Raw genomic sequence first — 23,703 nt, 5'->3', positions numbered from 1 at the left:
CATGACTATTGTGCCACCTAATGGTTACATCTGCATATGCAGAGGGAAAAAAACAGGGCCATTTCCTGTTACTTAAACTTGAGACCGTTTTATCAATTAGGGCCTAATGTTGTGAATTTGGAGACATCTTTTGAAATATTGTCAATTTTTATTTGAGCTTCTTGAAAATTTAATAGCAAGTGAGAGTGGATTGGAAAGTATTAAACAATGGTATTCAAACAAAATAACGTGAGCAAAGAAATGTAATAAAAACTCCTTCTGAAAGTTTTCATACCCAGCTGTTGTGCATTATTGTATTGTAAGATTGTCTTTGTTATGAGCATTTAAGCAATATTTAATTTGTTTGATGTTGAGAAAAAAATATCTGGCTGTGTCTAGACATTCAGTCATAAACTAGAGTTTACAGTTCTTGTACTTCTAGTGTGATTACTTTGTTGTGGTGCAAATTTATCATTTATTCTGGCACTGCTTCCATAGTTTGGCTTCTTTGATCGAGCTCGCCCACCTCAAGACGACATGACAGATCGAGAACAGCTTCACCCAGAAAAGGCTACAGATGCCTGAGGTCCGACTGCAGCTGCCTTAATCCACTAAACAGATACTTTAAAGACATGTCCACGCCACTGAAAATTACTTCCATATATTTGCTTTTGGTCAATGTGAAGAAGAAAATATTAAGAGCAAATGAACTTTTGAGCAAGACAATTTAACAGGGAAAGTGCCATTGTTGACTGTGCAATCATCTGCAATTTACTTTGCAGCTTGCATTCTGCCAGGATAACACAGTAAAATTTTTCTCGATGCTGTATAGGGGTACAGGGTGGGACTGTTGTTTTAAGTTACACTGTTTGTCTTGAAGTATATTTTTTAAGTGCAGGTGCTGTGCACTTTGTAAATTGGATAAAATTGTGTCTTATTCCAAACAATTAGCAGAAGTTTTCGCTTATAGTCAGAAACCTTTCATATTACTGTACATTAGTGTCATGGGTGCAGCGTTTTAAATGCACTACCATATTTCATGAATTACATATTTCCTTCCTTGTTGGGCAACTGATTTGAAATGCACAGGGTGGTAAGGAACATGACATCTTGTAAAGCAATTGTAGTGTTGATTTTTCTTGTTTGTATTGAGCTATTACTTAAGATAGTACTAAAGGATAAGGGATTTTCACTGTAAGATGAAAGGTATATCTGTGAACAAATTATTTTGTTTTTAAATAAATGGGAAGTAAATCCAAACAAACAGGACTAGCTAGGAAGGAGGTATTTGGAACATAGATGTGGTACTTCATTATGTGGCTTTACAAGGAACCTGCTCTCATGATGTTCAGACATTTTCATGTAAAACAATTTGAAGTATGGTGTCACCCTGCACTGGTAGTGGGAGTAACAGATTTTTAAACGTGCAATATTTTCTATATGTATTTATAAGTTTCTGAAGCATGTTTACACTGGGATTTAGCCATATGTGGAATTTTCATTGAAAGTTTTTCTAGCAGTTTTGTGTATGTTTTATGGCGATGATGATCTTTCAACTGTACAGAGTACTGATGAGGAATTGCATAACCTCTTTGCAGTTATCAGCAATCAATCTTCAGATGTACCGTAGTTTTTCATTTTATACAAGTGTTAATGTTACTGATATTTACAAAATTATTTAGCTTCTGTATAAAAGCTAGATTTGTATGTTATGTACCATTTTGGAATATTTCTGATTTAAGTGAAAGGTATCCACTCTAGCATCAGATAATGTTGTATGATAAATGCACATTACAAATGCATAATCATGTTGGTACGCCTTTGTATAGCTGATGGTGCGAGGGTTTCATTAGACTCAACAATGCAGGATCACTTGTTACTGATGAGGTTGTACATTTTTTGACATTTGGAGCAAGGTATCCAATTCTCCCGATGTTACATTTTTAAATTTACTTATATATGTATATCTGATAAACTTGTGTCATATACTTTTCATTATTCAAACCCAATAAAACTGAACAGTTAACACTGGGGTGTGTTTTACCTTAATTACTAGATAGATGCATTGTTGATGAAGAGTGAGCTTTACTCTACATCTGATCTATGACGCACCTATGACTACTGTGGATCCTTCTCTATACTGTTGGGCATCTGTCCCTGTTCTTGGTGTCTCCAAGAATGTTGTTGGATGCTTTTGTCTGCTGCTGGATGCCCCTCTACTGTTCAGGGTATTTCGAATTTGGGGATCCCTCTCAGCCTTTCTGTTGTTGCTGGTATCCCTCTAATGTTTCACTCTCTCTGCATTATCATTCTATTGGCCAGGAACACACACAGGACAAGCTGGTTAGGGAACAGTTTGCATCAGCACAGCTGAGTCCGTGCGAAGAGCAGGAATGGCCTCGGCAGCAAAATCTATGCAGAACCCAGGATATTCCGAGTGTGCTGCCAAATCATACTGGTGGCCTGGAAAATCGTACTGTCGTGGGTAAGAGTTGAAAATTGCAGGATTGGTCATGGGGTGTTTTGCTGCACAAATCCCTTGCCCGAGTTAGACCTGACCTGACCTGACCTGATGAGGAACTCTAATGATATGGCAATAATTAAGGTCAAGGGACAGGACCTGAGGAGTGCCAAAGTCAAATACATGAAACTCTTGAGGGTATCTAAGATTAGAAACTATTGTAGATGACATTTTAGTTTGTTGGGAAGAAGCTGATCTTGAGAGTACCATAGTGAATTATAATAAGATTCCCTGCAGCCTGCACGTGAAAGCCTGAGGTTAAATAAGAAGTTTCCTATATAGACCAAGGGGGTGTAATTCGCTCAGGCCCAAAAACAGGGTGAGATTTGCTCACGCCCATTTAGTTAATTTGGTGCTGCCTGCTCATTTTAATGATTTTAGCGCACAACCCAGCGACTATTGCGCTGCTTCAGGCTGTGCACTCAGTAGGAGGCCAAATGTCACATTGCTGTAGCGAAACTGCATTTTCTTAAAGCAAGGCTGTCAGTTTTCAAAGCAGTCTCAAGCTCTTAAAGGTGATCTGCTTTCTGAAACAAAAAAATAAAATCATTCCAAACTAAGCAGTCTGCAGCTCCTAAAGCTGAACTGCCTTCTGCACATAAAACTGGTTAGTGTGTTTCAGCACTAATACAAATGGCTCAACAGGCCAGGGAAGGGGCACCCAGGGTCTTGGATGCAGCACACCAGCTTTGTGCAAGGGGCCAACACTGGAAGAGAGGTCTTCTGCCCATAGGGAGGCAGGAGGCCCTCCAGAAAGAAGGATGTGGGACCAGATTGCTGAGGCTGTCACTGCCAGCAGTGTCACGCCCAGGACCTGGCTCCAGTGGCCAAAGAAGTTTCATGACCTCAGACGAGTGATCAAGGTCAGGGAATGCATCTTCAAACGCCATCTCCTACCAACTGCACCACAAGCCTCACACACTGCTCAATGCACAACAGCCCCCTTCCCACCTCCTACCCCATCACTCACCTACCAACAATCTCGAACAAACACAAGGCACACCTCACATTCATAGATTCACCTCACCCCCTTGGAGGAGATGGTGCTGGCCATTCTTGGCAGGGGCATGGCTGAGCCCTTGGCCAGCAGTGGTGCTGAACGAATGCAAGATGCTGCTTTCCTCATATGTTATCCTACTTCTCACATCCCTTTTCTACCTCATCCCACAATCTCTTCTGATTTACAAGCTGCACTTGGTATAAGCTACACATCTTGCTTTGCTGCCCTCCCCTCACCACAACCCTACCCTTGTGCCTTCCTCATTTCAGACACTCAAGAAATCCAGCCTGCCCAGTGTAGGGGTTCGCAGAATCCCCTAAATCCCTGACGATCGGAAAATATTGGTCCACATCGTGGATGAAGAAATTGTGTGATTTGAATTGTCTCTGGGTAGGACAATGTTTTAAAATATACCCAGGACCGCAAAAGGCTGCGTTGCAGCATATGGACAACACTGGAATCGAGGAACTTCGTGGAAAAATTCGCACACTTTAAGACAGTACATTTTAATAAAATTGTTCCCTGGAGTTTGGTAATTGTAAAAGGGGTTTAAAAAAATGGTCGTCAGAAAGTATGGCCAAAAGACAAAGCAGCTCGCAGCTTGGAGTATGTCTGTGAAAAAGTGGGAGGATCAAATACAGTGGCAGTCGGACCTGCCAATCAAAGGGAGTTCCCTTCTCAGAAGCAATCGATGTTTGTTTCTTGACTTAAGGGATTAACCCACTTGAACTAAACCATAGAACAATCGGCTCTGTTTACACAGCAATCTAGCCCCATTTCAACACCACTTACACACAATGGATACATCTAAACCCCGGAAAAAGGACTTTGATAGGGGACAGATCAGTATGGATCGGTTTGAATCACCCATCACTCAGAACAATAGGGCAGTTGGATTCCCTTTTGTTTTAGCCTAAGTGAACTCCGGATGTGGGCGGGTACACTTCAGCCCCAGAGTGCAGACACATTAAACCACTCCAACCACTTTGAATCAGCCAATCATAGTCCTTCTCTTGTATATTGGAACTTTTGGGCGCGAGTTTTGCACACAGACTTTTTCAGCGCCAAACAGGAGTTGGCAGGATATAAAAGATAGCTCCTGAGAAGCGATCTCTCTCTCTTACTTCGCTGGACCCCAGGTGAGCAGGTTTCTGACTCCTCAGCAAGGCAACCTAGTCAGGAGTTGGGGGGGTGGTGATTTAGGGGAAATTGCTAAGATTGTTTAATCAACATTGTAGCCATTAATCCCTAATTTTTGCCATCTGCCTTCCCCCATTTAAGCAATTTTACTGTAATTACTGTGTTCGTGTGGTATAGTTTAAAATTTGATTGTAGTTTTCTTTAGTTTAATAAAGTTGATTTTCTCACATCCAGACCAGTTGTCTGTTTAATATATCATTAATTATAAGTCTTTCAGTCAGAACTGGAAAGTGGGGTTAGCGATTTGAAACCGCTGTTTGGAAATTGGTTTGCAGTGTAGCAGCAAAAGGCTGCCTGACCAGGTGAATTACCGTAAACCAGGTAAAAGATTGGAATTGGTCAGAGTACAGGCAAAGGCTGCTGACCAGGTAAATTACCATAAACCATGGAAAAGATGCCCCCCTACACCAGCCAATGGTTGACCAAGAAGAGGGAGAAGAGAGTGAAGAAGAAGAAGATACATCATCACTTGATTTGACATTCCCAGCCACCAACTCCTCGAGGTTGTCCTGCACTGAAAGTCAGCAGCCTTTCACCAGCCATTCTGCAGCCACTGGGTAGCACTGCATGACAGCACTAGGATAGGCAAAGACACATTAAAGAAAGATACTAAGGGAATGCACAAGGGTGATTAGTTGATTTTTTGATGCAATATTGGATGCATATATGGATAAAGTTGGATTGGAATGTTTGCTTTGTGGTGGCTTTTATTTCAGCATTGTGGATAAGAGGGCACTGTGACGGTCAGTAACAGAGGAAAGGTTAGGTGTGGGGCTAATGTTGAAAGGGGATTGGGGTTGTGGTCACTGGTACTGCAGGCAGATAATTCCATCCCGGATATCCCACCCAGAAAGGGGCTGTCTGGGTTGCCTCCTTCCTTCCATTTATCCTCTTCCTGCTTCCTCCTCTTCCTGCTTCCTCCTCTTCTGCTTCTTCCTCTTCTGCTGCTTCCTCTTCCCTCTGCGAGCAGCTTGTCCCCTTTGTTGCCTCTGCTTCATCACCATGTGATGTTGCATCCCAAGGGGGACTGCAACTAGAGCCCCCAGGACTGTGAGCAAGTGGTGTTCTCAGTGGCCTTCCTTTAACATCCAAAGCCTTGCAAGCATCCAGCAGCACTTTCTGCACATTTTAACAACTTATTAAATGTATTGCACTAAGCCACTACTCCAATAAAATGTAAAAAAAAAGCAATCCAAAAGCTGAAATGGAAACTTGCCTGAAAGATGTGTCTGCCCCTTTAAGAAACACTGACAGTGTCTCTGTAGAACTGCTGCACGCACGTTCTTCCATGCGTGGATAGGAGAGGGCGGTATGGAGAGCAGCGACATCCCAAACCGCAGTTGTGCATCAATTCAGGCATTGCACGCCAATTGACATCATGATCTGCATATTTACATGGGAGAGGTGAGAGCAGGCAACTGCAGCGCTGCCGAGCTTTCCAAAATGATGGGATGTGGGCGTCACTAGCAAGGCCAGCATTTATTGTCCATCGCTAATTGCCCTTGAAAAGGTGGTGGTGAGCCGCCTTTTTGAACTGCAGCAGTCCGTGTGGTGAAGGTACTCCCACAGTGCTGTTAGGGAGGGAGTTCTAGGATTTTGATCCAGCGACGATGAAGGATCGGCGATATACTTGTGTGACTTGGAGGAGAACTTGGAGCTGGTAGTGCTCCCACGCACCTGCTGCCCTTGTCCTTCTAGGTGGTAGAGGTCGCGGGTTTGGGAGGTGCTGCCGAAAAAGCCTTGGCGAGTTGCTGTAGCGCATCTTGTAGAAGGTACGCCGGTGGTGGAGGGAGTGAATGTTTAAGGTGGTGGATGGGTGCCAATCAATTGGGCTGCTTTGTCCTGGATGGTGTCGAGCTTCGTAAGTGTTGCTGGAGCTACACACATCCAGGCAAATGGAGAGTATTCCAGCACACTACTTACTTGTGCCTTGTAGATAGTGGAAAGGCTTTGGGGAGTCAGGAGGTGAGACACTCGCTGCAGAATACCTAGCCTCTGACCTGCTCATGTTGCCACAGTCCAGTTAAGTTTCTGGTCAATGGTGACCCCCCAGGATGTTGATGGTGGGGGATTCGGCGATGGCAATGCCATTGAATGTCAAGGGGAGGTGGTTAGACTCTCACTTGTTGGAGATAGTCATTGCTTAGCACTTATGTAACACGAATGCTACCTGCCAGGGGGAGGGGTTCAAATTCCTGGGACATTGGAACCGGTTCTGGGGGAGGTGGGACCAGTACAAACCAGACGGTTTGCACCTGGGCGGGACCGGGACCGATGTCCTAAGGGGAGTGTTTACTAGTGCTCTGGGGGAGGGTTTAAACTAAAATGGCAGGAGGTTGGGAACCTGAGCAGGGAGGCAGGAAAGGGAAACAAGGATAAAAGCAAAAGATAGGAAGGAGAAAAACAAAAGTGGCAGTCAGAGAAATCAACAGTTTAAATCAAACATGGCCATAGTAAATAATAATTCTAATAGGTCTAAGAGCATTAAAAAAACAAGCCTGAAGGCTTTGTGTCTTAATGCGAGGAGCATTCAGAATAAGGTGGATGAATTAGCTGTGCATAGAGGTAAACGAATATGATTTGTTTGGGATTACGGAAACATGGCTCCCGGGTGGCCAAGGCTGGGAACTCAACATCCAGGGGTATTCAATATTCAGGAAAGATAGGCAAAAATGAAAGGGAGGTGGGGTAGCATTGCTGGTTAAAGAGGGGATTAACACAATTGTAAGGAACGATATTAGCTCTGATGATGTGGAATCTGTATGGGTAGAACTGAGAAATACCAAGGGGCAGAAAACGTTAGTGGGAGTGGTATATAGACCTCCAAACAGTAATGCAGAGGTTGTGGATGGCAAGGGAAATTAGAGAAGTGTGCAATAAGGGCACAGCAGTCATCATGGGTGACTTTAATCTACATATAGATTGGGCTAACCAAATTAGTAACAATACTGTGGAGGAGGAATTCCTGGAGTGTTTACGGGATGGTTTCCTGGACCAATATGTCGAGGAACCAACTAGAGATCAGGCCATCTTAGACTGGGTATTATGCAATGAGAAAGGATTAATTAGCAATCTAGTTGTATGAGGCCCCTTGGGTCGGAGCGATCATAATATGATAGAATTCTTCATTAAGATGAAGAGTGAAGTAGTTGACTCAGAGACTAGGGTCCTGAATTTAAATAAACGAAACTACGATGGTATGAGGCACAAATTGGGTAGGATTGATTGGGGAATGTCACTCAAAGGGTTGACGGTGGATAGGCAATGGCAAACATTCAAAGACTACATGGATGAACTACAGAATTTGTTCATCCCAGTTTGGCATAAAAATAAAACAAAAAAGGTGACTCAACCATGGCCATCAAGGGAAATTAGGGATAGCATAAGATCCAAGGAGAGGACATATAAATTGGCCAGAACAAGCAGTAAACCTGAGGATTGGGAGCAGTTTAGGATTCAGCAAAGGAGGACAAAGGGATTAATTAAGAAGGGGAAAATAGAATATGAGAGTAAGCTTGCAGGGAACATAAAAACTGACTGTAAAAGCTTTTAAGAACATAAGAACATAAGAAATAGGAGCAGGAGTAGGCCAATTGGCCCCTCGAGCCTGCTCCGCCATTCAATAAGATCATGGCTGATCTGATCCTAACCGCCAATCCACTATGACAGGACTATCTCCTGAATCTAACAGAATTAGACACACGAAACAGGAGCAGGATCAGGCTACACGGCCCCTGGGCCCGCTCCGCTACCCACAGGGCCATGACCGATCCGAACCTAGACTCATGTCCAAATTCCTGCCTGCTCCCCGTAACCCTTAATTCCCTTTTCTTCTAGGAAACTGTCTATTTCTGTTTTAAATTTATGTAATGATGTAGCTTCGACAGCTTTTTGGGGCAGCATATTCCATGGACCTACCACCCTCTGAGTGAAGTAGTTCCTCATCATCTCAGTTTTGAAAGAGCAGCCCCTTATTCTAAGACTATGCCCCCTAGTTCTAGTTTCACCCATCATCTGGAACATCCTTCCTGCATCCACCCGATCCAACCCCTTCACAATCTTATATGTTTCAATAAGATCGCCTCTCATTCTTCTGAACTCCAATGAGTAGAGTCCCAATCTACTCAACCTCTCCTCATATGTCCATCCCCTCATCCCCGGGATTAACCAAGTGAACCTTCTTTGTACTGACTCGAGAGCAAGTATGTACTTTCTTAAGTATGGACACCAAAACTGTATGCAGTATTCCAGGTGCAGTCTCACCAATACCTTGTACAACTGAAGCAATACCTCCCTATTTTTATATTCTATCCCCCTAGCACTGAAAGCCAACATTCCATTGGCCTTCTTAATCACTTGCTGCACCTGCATACTAACCTTTTGAGTTTCGTGCACCAGGACCCCCAGATCCCTTTGTACTTCAGTACTCTCCAGTTTCTTGCCATTAAGATAATAACTTGCTCTACGATTTTTCCTGCCAAAGTGCATAACCTCACACTTTCCAGTATTGTATTCCATCTGCCAAATCCCTGCCCACTTACTTAGCCTGTCTATGTCCCCTTGCAGGTTTTTTATGTCCTCCTCACTCACTACTTTCCCTCCCATCTTAGTATCATCTGCAAACTTTGATATGTTACACTCGGTCCCCTCCTCCAAATCGTTAATATAGATTGTAAAGAGTTGGGGCCCCAGCACTGACCCCTGCGGAACACCACTGGTTACTGATTGCCAGTCTGAGAATGAACCGTTTATCCCAACCCTCTGCCTTCTGTTAGATAGCCAATCCTCTATCCATGCCAGAATATTACCCCCAATCCCGTGATTTTTTATCTTAAGCAATAATCTTTTGTGTGGCACCTTGTCAAATGCCTTTTGGAAGTCTAAATACACTACGTCCACTGGTTCACCTTTATCCACCCTATATGTTACTTCCTCAAAGAACTCCAGCAAATTTGTCAAACATGACTTCCCCTTCATAAAACCATGCTGACTTTGTCTTATTAAATTATGATTATCCAAATGTCCTGTTACCGTCTCCTTAATAATGGACTCCAAAATTTTACCTACCACAGATGTTAGGCTAACCGGTCTATAGTTTCCAGCCTTCTGTCTACTGCCCTTTTTAAATAAGGGTGTTACATTAGCAGTTTTCCAGTCTGCCGGGACCTTTGCTGAGTCCAGAGAGTTTTGGAAGATTATTACCAATGCATCCACAATCCCTACCGCCACTTCCCTCAAGACCCTAGGATGTAAGCCATCAGGTCCAGGCGATTTATCTGCCTTGAGTCCCATTATTTTACCGAGTACCACTTCCTTAGTGATTTTGATCGTGTTTATCTCCTCCCCCCCTATAGCCCCCTGCTTGTCCAGTGTTGGGATATTCTTGGTGTCCTCTACTGTAAAGACTGATACAAAATATTCATTCAGTGTTTTTGCCATCTCCATATTTCCCACCATTAATTTCCCGGTCTCATCCTCTAAGGGACCAACATTTACTTTAGCCACCCTTTTTCTTTTTATATAACTATAAAAGCTCTTACTATCTGTTTTTATATTTTTTGCTAATTTACTTTCATAATCTATCTTCCCTTTCTTAATCAATCTTTTTGTTATTTTTTGCTGTCTTTTAAAGTTTTCCCAATCCTCTATCCTCCCACTAGATTTGGCTACCTTATATGCCCTTGTTTTTAGTCGAATACTATCCTTAATTTCTTTACTTAGCCACGGATGGCTGTCTTTTCTTTTACACCCTTTTTTTCTCAGTGGAATATACTTTTTTTGGAAGTTGTAAAATAACTCCTTAAATGTACACCACTGATCATGTATCGTCTTACCCTTTAATCTATTTTCCCAATCCACTTTACTCAATTCCGCTCTCATACCTTCATAGTCTCCTTTATTCAAGCTTAGCACGCTTGTTTGAGATACAACCTCCTCACCCTCTAATTGAATATGGAATTCAACCATGTTATGGTCACTCATTCCAAGGGGATCCTTTACTAGGACATTTTTAATTAATCCTGTCTCGTTACACAGGACCAGATCTAAGGTTGCTTGCCCTCTGGTCGGTTCAGTTACATACTGCTCAAGAAACCCATCCCTAATACACTCAATGAACTCGTCCTCAAGGCAGCCCTGCCCAATTTGATTTGTCCAATTAATATGATAGTTAAAATCCCCCATAATTATAGATGTTCCCTTATTACAAGCCTCAACTATTTCCTGATTGATACTCCGTCCAACCGAGTTGCGATTGTTCGGAGGCCTATAGACTACGCCCACTAGTGTTTTTTTCCCCTTATTATTCCTTATCTCCACCCAAACTGTTTCATTATCCTGATCTTTTGACCCAATATCATTTCTCTGTATTACAGTGATTCCTTCCTTTATTAACATAGCCACCCCACCTCCCCTTCCTTCCTGCCTGTCCTTCCTGATTGTTAAATAACCTGGTATGTTTAATTCCCAGGCATTGTCACCCTGCAGCCATGTTTCTGTAATGGCCACAAGACCATACCCATATGTAGCTATTTGTGCCATTAACTCGTCTATTTTGTTACGAATGCTATGTGCATTCAGATAGAGAACTTTCAAATGTGTTTTGTGACACTTAGTTCCTGCTTTTGCCCTTTTTATTACTTTACCTTTTACTCCATACCTTCTGCCCCTTCCTGACACGTTCTGGTTTTTAATTTCCCCACTGCTACCTAAGTCTATGGCCTTCTCTGTTGTCATTTTTATTATTTGTTCTCTAGGAACCTCCCCCCCCACTAGTTAGTTTAAAGCCCTCTCTACAGCCCTAGTTATATGATCCGCCAGAGAAAAAGATTGGTGAAGTCAAGCGTAGGTCCCTTGCAGTCAGAATCAGGGGAATTTATAATGGGGAACAAAGAAATGGCATTTACATATTTTGGTTCTGTCTTCACAAAGGAGGACACAAATAACCTCCCAGAGATGTCGGGGAACATAGAGTCTGATGAAAAGGAGGAACTGAAAGAAATCAGTATTTGTAGGGAAATGGTGTTAAGGAAGTTGACAGGATTGAAGATTGAATCCCCAGGGCCTGATAATCTACATCCTAGGGTACTTAAGGAAGTGGCCCTAGAAATAGTAGATGCATTGCTGATCAGCTTCCAACATTCGATGGAATCTGGAACAGTACCCATGGATTGGAGGGTAGCGAATGTTACCCCACTATTCAAAATAGGTGGTAGAGAGAAAACGGGGAATTACAGACCGGTAAGCCTGATATCGGTAGTGGGGGAAATGCTAGAGTCCATTATAAATGATGTAATAGCAGAGCACTTGGAAAACAGTGACAGGATCAGACAAAGTCAACATGGATTTACAAAAGGTAAATCGTGCTTGACTAATCTACTGGAATTTTTTGAGGATGTAACTGGTAAAATAGATAAGGGAGAACCAGTGGATGTGGTGTATTTGGACTTTCAAAAGGCTTTCGATAAGGTCCAGCATAAGAGATTAACGTGTAAAGTTAAGGCACATGGGATTGGGGGCAAGGCATTGACTTGGATAGAGAACCAGTTGGCAGACAGAAAGCAAAGAGTTGGAATAAACGGGTCTTTTTCCGAGTGGCAGGCAGCGACTAGTGGGGTACTGCAGGGATCGGTCCTTGGACCCCAGCTATTTACAATGTATATTAATGATCTAGACAAGGGAACTAGAGGTAATATCTCCAAGTTTGCAGATGACACAAAGCTGGGTGGGCGTGTGTGCTGTGAGGAGGATGCAGAGAAACACCAGGATGATTTGGACAGGTTGGGTGATTGGGCAGAAGCATGGCAGATGCAATATAACGTGGATAAATTCAAGTTTATCCACTTTGGTGTCAAAAGCAGGAAGGCAGATTATTATCTGAATGGCAATAGATTGGGAGAAGGGGAAGTGCAACGAGACCTGGGTGTCCTTGTGCACCAGTCGCTGAAGGTAAGCATGCAGGTGCAGCAGGCGGTTAAGAAGGCAAATGGTATGTTGGCCTTCGTAGCGAGAGGGTTTGACTACAGGAACAAGGATGTCTTGCTGCAGTTGTACAGGGCCTTGGTGAGACCACATCTTGAGTATTGTGTGCAGTTTTGGTCGCCTTATCTGAGGAAGGATGTTCTTCCCATGGAAGGAGTTCAGCGAAGATTCACCAGGCTGATACCTGGGATGGCAGGAATGACGTATGAGGAGAGATTGGGGCGATTGGGCTTATACTCGCTGGAGTTTAGAAGAATGAGAGGGGATCTCATTGAAACTTATAAAATTCTGACAGGGCTGGACAGACTAGATGCAGGAAGGATGTTCCCGGTGGTCGGGGAGTCCAGAACCAGGAGTGTCAGTCTAAGGATAAGGGGTAAGCCATTTAGGACAGAAATGAGGAGGAATTTCTTCACCCAGAGAGTGGTGAACCTGTGGAATTCTCTACCACAGAAGGCAGTAGAGGCCAATTCATTAAATATATTCAAGAAGGAGTTGGATATATTTCTTAAGGCTTAAGGGATCACGGGATATGGGGAGAAAGCAGGGACCGGGTACTGAATCTGGATGAGCAGCCATGATCGCATTGAATGGCGGAGCAGGCTCGAGGGGCCGAATGGCCTACTCCTGCCCCTATCTTCTGTGTTTCTATGTTTCTATGCCACTTATCAGCCCAAGCCTGACCGTCGTCCAGGTGTTGTTGCATGCGGGCATGGACTGCTTCATTATCTGAGGAATTGTGAATGGCGCTGAACACTGTGCAGTCATCAGCGAACATCTCCATTTCTGACCTTATGTTGGAGGGAAGGTCATTGATGATGCAGCTGAAGATTGTTGTGCCGCGGACACTGCCCTGAGGAACACCTGCAGCGATGTCCTGAGGCTGTGATGATTGACCTCCAACCCCCACAACCATCTTCCTTTGTGCTAAGTATGACTCCAGCCAGTGGAGAGTTTTCCCCCTGATTTCCATTGACTTCAGTTTTACTAGGGCTCCTTGATGCCACACTCAGTCAAATGCTGCCTTGATGTTAAGGGCAGTCACTCTCAGCTCACCTCTGGAATTCAGCTCCTTTATCCATGTTTGGACCAAGGTTGTAATGAGGTCGGGAGCCATGGGATCCTGACGGAACGCAAACTGGGCATCAGTGAGTAGGTTATTGGTGAGTAAGAGGCACTTGATAGCACTGTCGATGACACCTTCCATCACTTTGCTAATGACTGAGAGTACACTGATGGGGCGGTAATTAGCTGGGTTGGATTTGTCCTGCTTTTTGTAGACAGGACATACCTGGGCAGTTTTCCACATTGCCGGATAGATGCCAGTGTTGTAGGTATACTGGAACAGCTTGGCTAGAGGCGCGGCTAGTTCTGGAGGACAAGTCTTCTGCATGATAGCCAGAATGTTGCCGGGGCCCTTGCTGTATCCAGTGCGCTCAGCCATTTCTTGATATCATGTGGAGTGAATCGAATTGGCTGAAGACTGGCTTCTGTGATGGTGGGGACCTCAGGAGGAGGCCGATATGGACCATCCACTCGGCACTTCTGGCTGAAGATGGTTGCAAATGCTTCAGCCTTGTCTTTTGCACTCATGTGCTGGGCTCCACCATCATTGAGGATGGGGATATTCATGGAGCCTCCTCCTCCCGTTAGTTGTTTAATGGTCCACCGCCATTCATGACTGGATGTGGCAGGACTGCAGAGCTTTGATCTGATCTGTTGATTGTGGGATCGCTTCGACATGTCTATAGCATGATGCTTCCACTTTTTAGCATGCATGTAGTGCTGTGTTGCAGCTTCCCCAGGTTGGCACCTCATTTTTAAGTACGCCTGGTGCTGCTCCTGGCATGCTCTTCTACACTCTTTATTGAACCGGGGTTGGTCCCCTGGCTTGATGGTAATGGTAGAGTGAGGGGTATGCCGGGCCATGAGGTTACAGATTGTGGTGGAATACAATTCTGCTGCTGCTGATGGCCCACAGCGCCTCGTGGATGCCCAGTTTTGAGCTGCTAGATCTGTTCTGAATCTATCCCATTTAGCAAGGTGGTCGTGCCACACAACATGATGGAGAGTGTCCTCAGTGTGAAGACAGGACTTCGTCTCCATAATGACTGTGCGGTGGTTACTGCTACCAGTAGTGTCATGGACAGATGCATCTGCAACAGGTAGATTGATGAGGCGAGGTCAAGTAGGTTTTTCCCTCGTGTTGGTTCTCTCACCACCTGTCGCAGGCCCAGACTGGCAGTTATGTCCTTCAGGACTCGGCCAGCTCGGTCAGTACTGGTGCTACCGAGCCACTCTTGGGGATGGACATTGAAGGCCCCTACCCAGAGTACATTCTGTGCCCTTGCTACTCTCAGTGCTTCTTCCAAGTGGTGTTCAACATGGAGGAGTACTGATTCATCAGCTGAGGGAGGGCGGTAGGTGGTAATCAGCAAGAGGTTTCCTTGCCCATGCTTGACCTGAAACCATGGGACTTCATGGGGTCCGGGGTTCAATGTTGAGGACTTGCTGGAGCCATTTCTTCCCGACTGTATACCACTGTGCCGCCACCCCTGCTGGGTCTGTCCTGCCGGTGGGACAGAACAAACCCAGGGATGGTGATGGAGGAGTTTGGGCAGAAGCGAGACGGCAGCCATTTTTTCAACAAAACTGATCTTAACGGCCAGTGCTACAACCCTGAATTTCACGGCCCAAATGTTAATAGCTTGCATGAAGCCATAGGAAAAGAAAGTTGAATCTATTTTGCAGTTAGGTCCAGTCACTTGCCCCTTGGGCACGGTGAACTATACCTAAATTTCTGCTACAAGACTCCAAAAGGAATATTTGAGAGAAAGTTTGTAATTAAAAAAATCAGTTTAAGACTAAATGTTATTTCAATTTTTTTTGAAAGGCCGATGTAATGATATTTGTATAAGGTAGACAGACAGGAGCCGGGGAAACAGCATGTATTGTTCTGGCTGCCAGAGTTAAATAGCTAGAAAATAAGGTCAGCCACATGCTTTGTTGGTTACATAACTGTGTAGAAATTAGAGAGAAAAAAGGAATACTCTGCATTTGTAAATATTGAAAATGACCATGTTTTAAAAACGGTTGAGTTTCTCTTTAATTAATTGTATTCTGGCCAATATTTTCAAATGGCACAAACTTCACATTTGGAAGCTATTGTTTATATAACATTTATTTAAAATAACATGATTGTTACATATTTTTCTCTGAACCAAAACAGCACATTTCTTACAAAATCAAGAGAAGTTAACCAAGCATTTATTTCCTACCACATTGTTCCATTATATCTGGATACTTCTTTGACTTTTTTTTAAAGATAAACATTTTTTCTTTTTAAATAAACTAACCTTGAGGAAAAATATGGGATGAAAGCCAGTTGGCTTTTAACCTTCAGCACAATATTTCTCAGTGATAGCTTTACAAACTTGCTTATAGAAACATAGAAGATAGGAGCAGGAGTAGGCCATTCGGCCCCTCGAGCCTGCTCCGCCATTCAATGAGATCATGGCTGGTCATCCAAACTCAGTACCTGTCCCTGCTTTCTCCTCATATCCCTTGATCCCTTTAGCCTTAAGAAATATATCTAACTCCTTCTTGAATATATTTAATGAATTGGCCTCAACTGCCTTCTGTGGTAGAGAATTCCAGAGGTTCACCACCCTCTGGGTGAAGAAATTCCTCCTCATCTCTGTCCTTATCACCACCCCTTATCTTTAGACTGTGACCCCTGGTTCAGGACTCCCCCGCCATCGGGAACATCCTTCCTGCATCTAGTCTGTCTAGTCCAGTTAGAATTTTATAAGTTTCAATGAGTTCCCCTCTCATTTTCTATACTCCAGCGAGTATAAGCCCAATCGAACCAATCTCTCCTCATACGTCATTCCTGCCATCCCAGGTATCAGTCTGGTGAATCTTCGCTGCACTCCCTCCATGGCAAGAACATCCTTCTTCAGATAAGGCGACCAAAACTGCACACAATACTCAAGGTGTGGTCTCACCAAGGCCCTGTACAACTGCAGCAAGACATCCTTGTTCTTGTACTTGAATCCTCTCGCTATGAAGGCCAACATACCATTTGCCTTCTTAACCGCCTGCTGCACTTGCATGCTTACTTTCAGTGACTGGTGCACAAGGACACCCAGGTCTCGTTGCACTTCCCCTTCTCCCAATCTATTGCCGTTATTTTTCATAGATGTTGGCTAATGTTCATACTAAATAGATTTTCTCATTGGTACAGGAGCGTAGCACTGGTCAGTAGTTTACAGTGACTTCATTTAAATAAGATTCCATTACCTTGACGCCATAGAGATGGTCAGTGGATTCCTCTTTCCATTGAAATGGTACAGCAATGATTTATTCTAGCAATTATGTTTATTTATTTTGTGTACTGTGTGTACAACAAATTTAATCCACAACTTTTGACCTCTGGCTAGCATGAACATGGAAACTAACACAACATCTATATTTCATTTGATAGCAAAATACTGCAGATGCTGGAAATCCGAAACAACAACAGAAAACGCTGGAAAAACTCAGCAGGCCAGGCAACATCCGTGGAGAGAGAAACAGAGTTAACGTTTCAGGTCGAAGACCCTTCGTCGGAACTGGAAAAAAAGAGGGAAACGAGATAGATTTTAAAGCAAGTGGGGGCTGGGGAAAGGGGGAGGGGATGAAAGAGCAAAAGGGAAGGTCAGAGATAGGATAGAAAGCAGGAGAGATTAAGAAACATTGAGAGACATTAAGAGATATTCAAGGAACAAAAGATGGCTCCAGATGAAATGTGAATGGCGCTGGCAGAATGAAGGACAGCTGCCATGTGGGAGGGAAGAAAAAAACCCCGACGAAAGTGTGGATCTATATTTATATTTCATTGGTTGGAAGTACTCCTCAAATTTACTCTTGACGGTGATTTCCATTACTTTACATAGAATGGAGGTGAGACTGATGGGTCTGTAGCTGCCTATGTCCATTTTATCTCCCATCTTGAATCTTTTTTATATTATGTTACAAGTAGCCAATTTAAAAAAAAATTGGATCATAAATAGACATAAATAATTGCTGTCTTCAAGTTGGAGTTTGCAATTGCAATTTATCATTTGCATCTTGAAATGCAGTGTGCAATTGAATTAAATTCCTTTGTTTACTTTAGACAGCTTAACATCATTTAATGTTGCACAGCATAATTTCAAAGCCATTATGAGTTCCTGATACTGGATGGATACACTGAGGAGAGGGTAATTGAAGGGAGAGCTTCACTCAGATGGCTCGTGCACATCCCCTGGTGGCTGTCCAGGTCAGAACACATTGGAGGAGTTTGGGAGCAGAGCAACCATTAATCTCTTGGCGGAAGTTGGGATATAGTGTTGGAAGATCAGGTAACAAAAAAGGAAAGGGATTATTGAAAAGAGAAGGGAATTTTACCACCATATTACAAACTAGAACGAAAGTAGCACAGTCAGTAGCCTGAAAGTAGGGCGCCTGCTCATTCTTTTTTTGCAGGATATGGTTCAAGTGGACTTAAACGAGGGGAAGGAAATTATTTTTTAAATGGAGTAGAAATATAAATAAAAAGATATTTGGACATAATTTTATTCTGAAAAGAATACAATGCTTTATTTGAAAATACATACTTATGTTGTATGAGAAATGTCTTAATAAAACAAGTTATAAAAATAATTCAAAATTGTAAAAGTAAACAAAAATGAGCTGAAGACAAACAGGAAGAAAGAGATTATTTTTTAATTATTACTTTCATTTAAACTGGTAAGAGTGGTATAATGTGGTTTCTGCTGGGCTAAAGGGACATGGGAGCACCACACAGGGCGTGGGAAAGGGGAAGATGACATGATGGAATGATACAATGCATTCTTAAAGGGACAGACATTAGAAAATGTCCCCCCATGGGAATTAGGCTTTAGATCATTATCCATGGTATGGGAAAGAGACCTTCATTTCATTATCAGCAAGCAATCTGCCCCATGCAGTACTTTAGATCATTGCATGCATTGCTGTGGCTTCATTTGAAAAAACAGTAATTCACCGGGTGGTATGATAATTGCTTTTTGTGTTCTGATATAATAGAATTGCAGTTTTTTTCTACATGTATTACATGTAAAATAGATCAAAAAATTTGCTAAGCGCTTGCATACTTTGTCTGATCTCACCCTTGGCTTTATCACTTGATTACTATACGGCTCTCCTGACCAGCCTCTCATCCTCCACCCTCTGTACACAGCAGCTTATCCAAAACTCTATTACTCATAGCCTAGCCCGCACCAAGTTCCACTCACCCATCACCCCTATCGCCGCTGACCCACATTGATACCCAGTACCCCAAAACCTCAAATTTAAAATTCTCATCCTTGTGTTTAAATTCCTTCAAAGTCTCCTCTCTCTCTAAACCCCTCCGACTTTCCACCTTCCTCTCCAATTTTAAGACCCTCCTTAAAACACACCTCTTCGACTACACTTCAGGTCATCCCTCACAATATCTCATTCTTTGACTCTGGTGTCCATCTTTTCCTTATGCCTCTGTGAAGCACCTTCGGAAGTTTTTTCCTACATTAAAGATGCTACATAAATGCAAATTTTTGCTGTTATTCCAGGATTGCACCAAGAAGATTTTTTCAGTTTTTTAATCATTACATGGGGCTTTTGAAGTTAAGAAATGTACATATGATGCCAAACAGGATTTTTCTAACAAAGTGTGGCAAATATACAAAAGTTGTGGGGGGAATAGTCACATGAAAAAAACGGGTGGGTTGGAGGTGGGGGGAAGTGAAAGTTTAAAAAATCTAAATCCCAACCCCAACCTGCCTCCAACTCGCCCACTTTCACCTTTCACTCAGGCGGGACGGGGGGCGGGCAGCCAACCCGCTGCCAGGAGGCGGGTTGGCATTTTAAATATTATAATGAGGCCTGAAGCCTCTGCTTTAACCTGCTGTACAGGTTCAACTGCAGGCGGCCGGGGATCCCGGGGCTCGGGATTCCCGGTGGCTGCAGCGAGGCGAGAACAGCGTCGGGGAGCAATCCTTGTGGGCCGGGAGGAGCAGGAATGCTTCTACCCGGCATCCCAAGCTCACCCACCAGCAGCCTGCCCCTCCCCAGGGTCGAGGATCGGACCCATCCAGGATCGCGACCCCAGGGTCGGGGATTGGACCCCCCGGGGGATACCCCCCCCAACACCCCCGCCCCCCCCCCACCCTTGGAGCCAGCACTTACTTGTTGCTGCAGGTCCTGGTCAGCCTGGTCAACCAGTGTTCCCTACCCGACTGGAAGCTAGCCAGTCCCCCATTCCGGGCGGGTGGAAAACAGCAAAATCCCGGCCTATGTGTGTGTGTCCCATTAGCTTCCTCCGACAGCAGAACAGAATATTATATTTATATAAAGGAATAAGGATAACAGCTAATGCCATGAACTAGTGGTAACATGCAGGTTGGCAGTGAGTGTAAAAGACAGAGGAAGAAGGAACTCTCCTTGTGAAATATGAAGAGTGATCTGTCCTGGGCCCCCAGCTGTTCACAATTTACATTAATGACCTGGATCAGGGAGTCGGATGCAGCATTTCCAAATTTGCAGACGACACTAAACTAGGAGGTGGGGTGGGCTCAGAGGAAGAGACCAGGAAGCTCCAGAGCGATTTGGACAGACTGGGCGATTGGGCGGATAAATGGCAGATGCACTATAATGTGGACAAGTGCGAAGTTATCCACCTTGGGTGCAGGAACGGGAGGGCAAATTATTATTTAAATGGCAATAGATTGGGAGAGGGGGAAGTACAGAGAGACCTGGGTGTTCTTGTACACCAGTCACTGAAGGCGAGCATGCAGGTGCAACAGGCGGTCAAGAAGGCAAACGGTATGCTGGCCTTCATAGCAAAAGGGTTAGAATACAGGAACAGGGATACCTTGCTGCAGCTGTACAGGGCACTGGTGAGACCACACCTCGAGTACTGTGTACAGTTTTGGTCGCCTCATCTGAGGAAGGATGTTCTTGCCATGGAGGGGGTGCAGCGGCGATTCACCAGGCTGATACCAGGAATGGCGGGAATGACCTATGAGGAGAGACTATGTAGTTTAGGGATGTACACACTGGAGTTTAGAAGATTGAGAGGGGACCTCATAGAAGTGTATAAAATTCTGACAGGTCTAGACAGACTGGATGCAGAAGGAATGTTTCCCTTGGCGGGTGAGAACAGAACTAGAGGACATAATTTAAGGATAAGGGCTAAACCATTTAGGACAGAGATGAGGGGGAATTTCTTCACTCAGAGAGTGGTGAACCTGTGGAACTCATTGCCACAGAGGGCAGTGTACGCCAGCTCATTAAATATATTTAAGAGGGAATTAGATATATTTCTACGGGCAAAAGGGGTTAAGGGTTACGGAGAGAAGGCGGGGACGGGATACTGAATTAAAGGATCAGCCATGATCTCATTAAATGGCGGAGCAGGCACGAAGGGCCGAATGGCCTACTCCTGCTCCTATCTTCTATGTATCTATGTATCTATGTAAGCACTAAGCGTTTGGTCTTTGAAACTATTGTGCCTGCCATCTGCTATTCCGCCCCTAACTATTGGCCCTGAAATTAGGATCGGGAGCTTGCCGCGCGTGCAAGCCCCCGATGTGCACTCACCCTGCGCACCGACATCTGAAGCCCGGGCCTGCTTGCATTTCCTGTCACTGGCCCGGTTCAGCTGTCGGCGCGATGTGCTTACCTGATCCAGCGGCGTAGTTAGTGCGATGTGCCGGCTGGGATCAGGTGAGCACTGTGCAGCCAATCAGGGAAGGGGAAACTCATTCATGAGTTTGACAGTAAGAGCTGTCAAACTCATGAAAACTCCTGGCCCCAAAACACCACTTAAACCTGAAAGAAAATTTAAAAAAAACATTGCACTACTTAAATGAACAATAAAGAACTCTGAAAAACTAATTTAAACAATAATTTTAAAATTTGAAAAAAAAATTTATATAAAAAATCGGGGCTAAAACTAAACTTACTTTACTGTAAATTCTTTAAAAATAATAAACCTGTGAAAAAAAAATTCTCAATTGTACTAAAAGCCCACTTACCTGAAAAACTAAATACTTACGTCTGGTTTTTCCACGCGTAAAGACCGGAGGCCTTTACACACACGCAACTCTGAAAAAAAAAAGGAATTTCACTGCGCACGCGCTGCCTGTGCAGTCGCGCGTGCTCTGCCTCTTAACCCCTTGTGTCAGAGGACAGGAAATGCCGGTTTTCAGCGCATGCGCTGTGCATGCTGAAAACCGGCAATTCCTCCAGGCACACGCGTGAGTACCCCGTCCGTACTCACGCGTTGTGCCAGGAATTACTGGGCCATTATCTTTCTTGTTACTCTCAAGGGGCCATTGGATTAATCTGGGTTTTCCAATTGGGATCCAATCTGGGATCCAACGATCTCTTTTTTTTAAAAGTATCAGCAGCCTAGTAAAGAATATTATGAGATAAAGGCATAAAATACTGGAAATGCACAGCAGGTCAATCAGTATCTGAAAAGAGAAAAGGCAAGTTTTGATCTTTTGGGTACGTACCCTTGATCGAAAGTATTGCATTGTCCTTTGGTCTGGTTACCAGAGAATTGTCACCTTAGCAAAGAATACGGTCATATTTAGGTACCACAGGAGATGGAAGAATGTCCCAGCCCTCAAAAATCCTTAACAATGGCCCAGAAATTCAGGTCCCAATGCGTGAGTACGCATGGGGTTCTCACGCGTAGGCCCAACGAAAGTGCCGGTTTCGTGCATGCACTGCGCATGCGCGGGAAACCGGAACTTCCGTTCCCCTGAAAGAAGGGGTTGACAGGTGGAACACGTGCGCCGGAGAGGCAGCGCATGCGCATCGAACTTATGTTTTTTTTCCAGGTTTTTCCGGGAGAGTAAGTCTCCAGCAGTTACACTTTAAAAAGCAGGCGCAAGACCTGCTTTTAACAAGGTAAGTGGTGAATTAATTAAAATTAAAACATTTTTTCCACAGGTTTATTATTTTTAAATACTTTAAAGACAGGTAAGTTTATTTTTAGCCCCGTTAGAAAAAGTAATTAATTTTTTCAAAAATTTAAATTATTGTTTAAAATAGTTATTTCATGCAATTTATAGTTATTTTAAAAATGTGATGTTTTAAAAAAATGTATTTGAAGTTTTAGTGATGTTTTGAGGCTTATAGTATTTATAGGTTTGACAGCTCTTCCTGTCAAACTTATGAATGAAGCATTCCCTGCTACCATTGGCTCTCCATGGCCCACGTGATCCCAGGGGACGCATCAAACTAACTGCGCCCCTGGGATACACAAGCACTGCGCGCCGGCAGTTGGAGCAGGCCCAGGATCGGAATACCACGCGGGCCCACAACTCAACGGCCGGCGTGCTAGGCAAGTGCAGGTTGGGGGCTTGCACCCGCGGGAAGCCCCCGACCCGAATTTCTGGGACATTAACACTTACAAAATATGAACCAGGGCTCCCTTTCCTATAAATCTCAGCATTAGTTTATTCATGCAGTATCATGGAAAATAATGCATCTTGTTAAGAATTTTGGACTGACTGAGCCTCACAAGATCATTTCTGGTCGCTTAGCACACAAGTCCTGTGGATAATTTGCCTCCTGCTGTGCATCATCTGGATTCCCAAGAAAGTCTCCCCGACCCAGGCTGAGGACTTGCTAGCTTTAATCATTATATGAGCTTGTAAAACTCTGACCCATCCATTCTGACCTCAATGCTTCCAAGTGTCAGTGGGTGGAGAAGGTCTTGACATATTACCCTGAGTGAAAGTAAACTTTAAGTACTGGTGACAACTTGTGCAGTCATCAATCAATATTTTTGACTCTCCAGTGTTGGTTCTCCAGTGTGGTGCACCACAGATTGGTAGATGTGAGTTTACGTCCCCAGTTTCTCAGAAAGAGTGAGGTGAAATCAGAATACTAGTTATCTCATTATACCACTTAAAGCCCTGTCCAACAACTCAGAATGCAAAGAGTTGCATCAAAGGCTTGACAG

General features: G+C 43.9%; 1 protein-coding gene across 1 annotated transcript in view; it reads left to right on the top strand.

Annotated features, from left to right (window-relative positions):
* itga8 (integrin, alpha 8) overlaps nucleotides 1–2,005 on the top strand; it is a 291,754-nt gene extending 289,749 nt beyond the window's left edge. The window contains exon 30 of the mRNA XM_085987920.1: nucleotides 478–2,005. Within this exon, the coding sequence (XP_085844046.1) occupies nucleotides 478–564 (87 nt within the window). The 3' untranslated portion in view covers nucleotides 565–2,005. The remainder of the gene's footprint in view (nucleotides 1–477) is intronic.
* The last annotated feature ends 21,698 nt before the right edge of the window (nucleotides 2,006–23,703 follow it).

This window comes from Somniosus microcephalus, chromosome 5 (genome assembly GCF_052327205.1).
Source record: "Somniosus microcephalus isolate GS21.2 chromosome 5, FLI_Smic_1.0, whole genome shotgun sequence".
Taxonomy (NCBI): Eukaryota; Metazoa; Chordata; class Chondrichthyes; order Squaliformes; family Somniosidae; genus Somniosus; species Somniosus microcephalus.
Note: the sequence above shows the minus strand (reverse complement) of the source record. Positions and strands in the feature narration are given on the sequence as shown.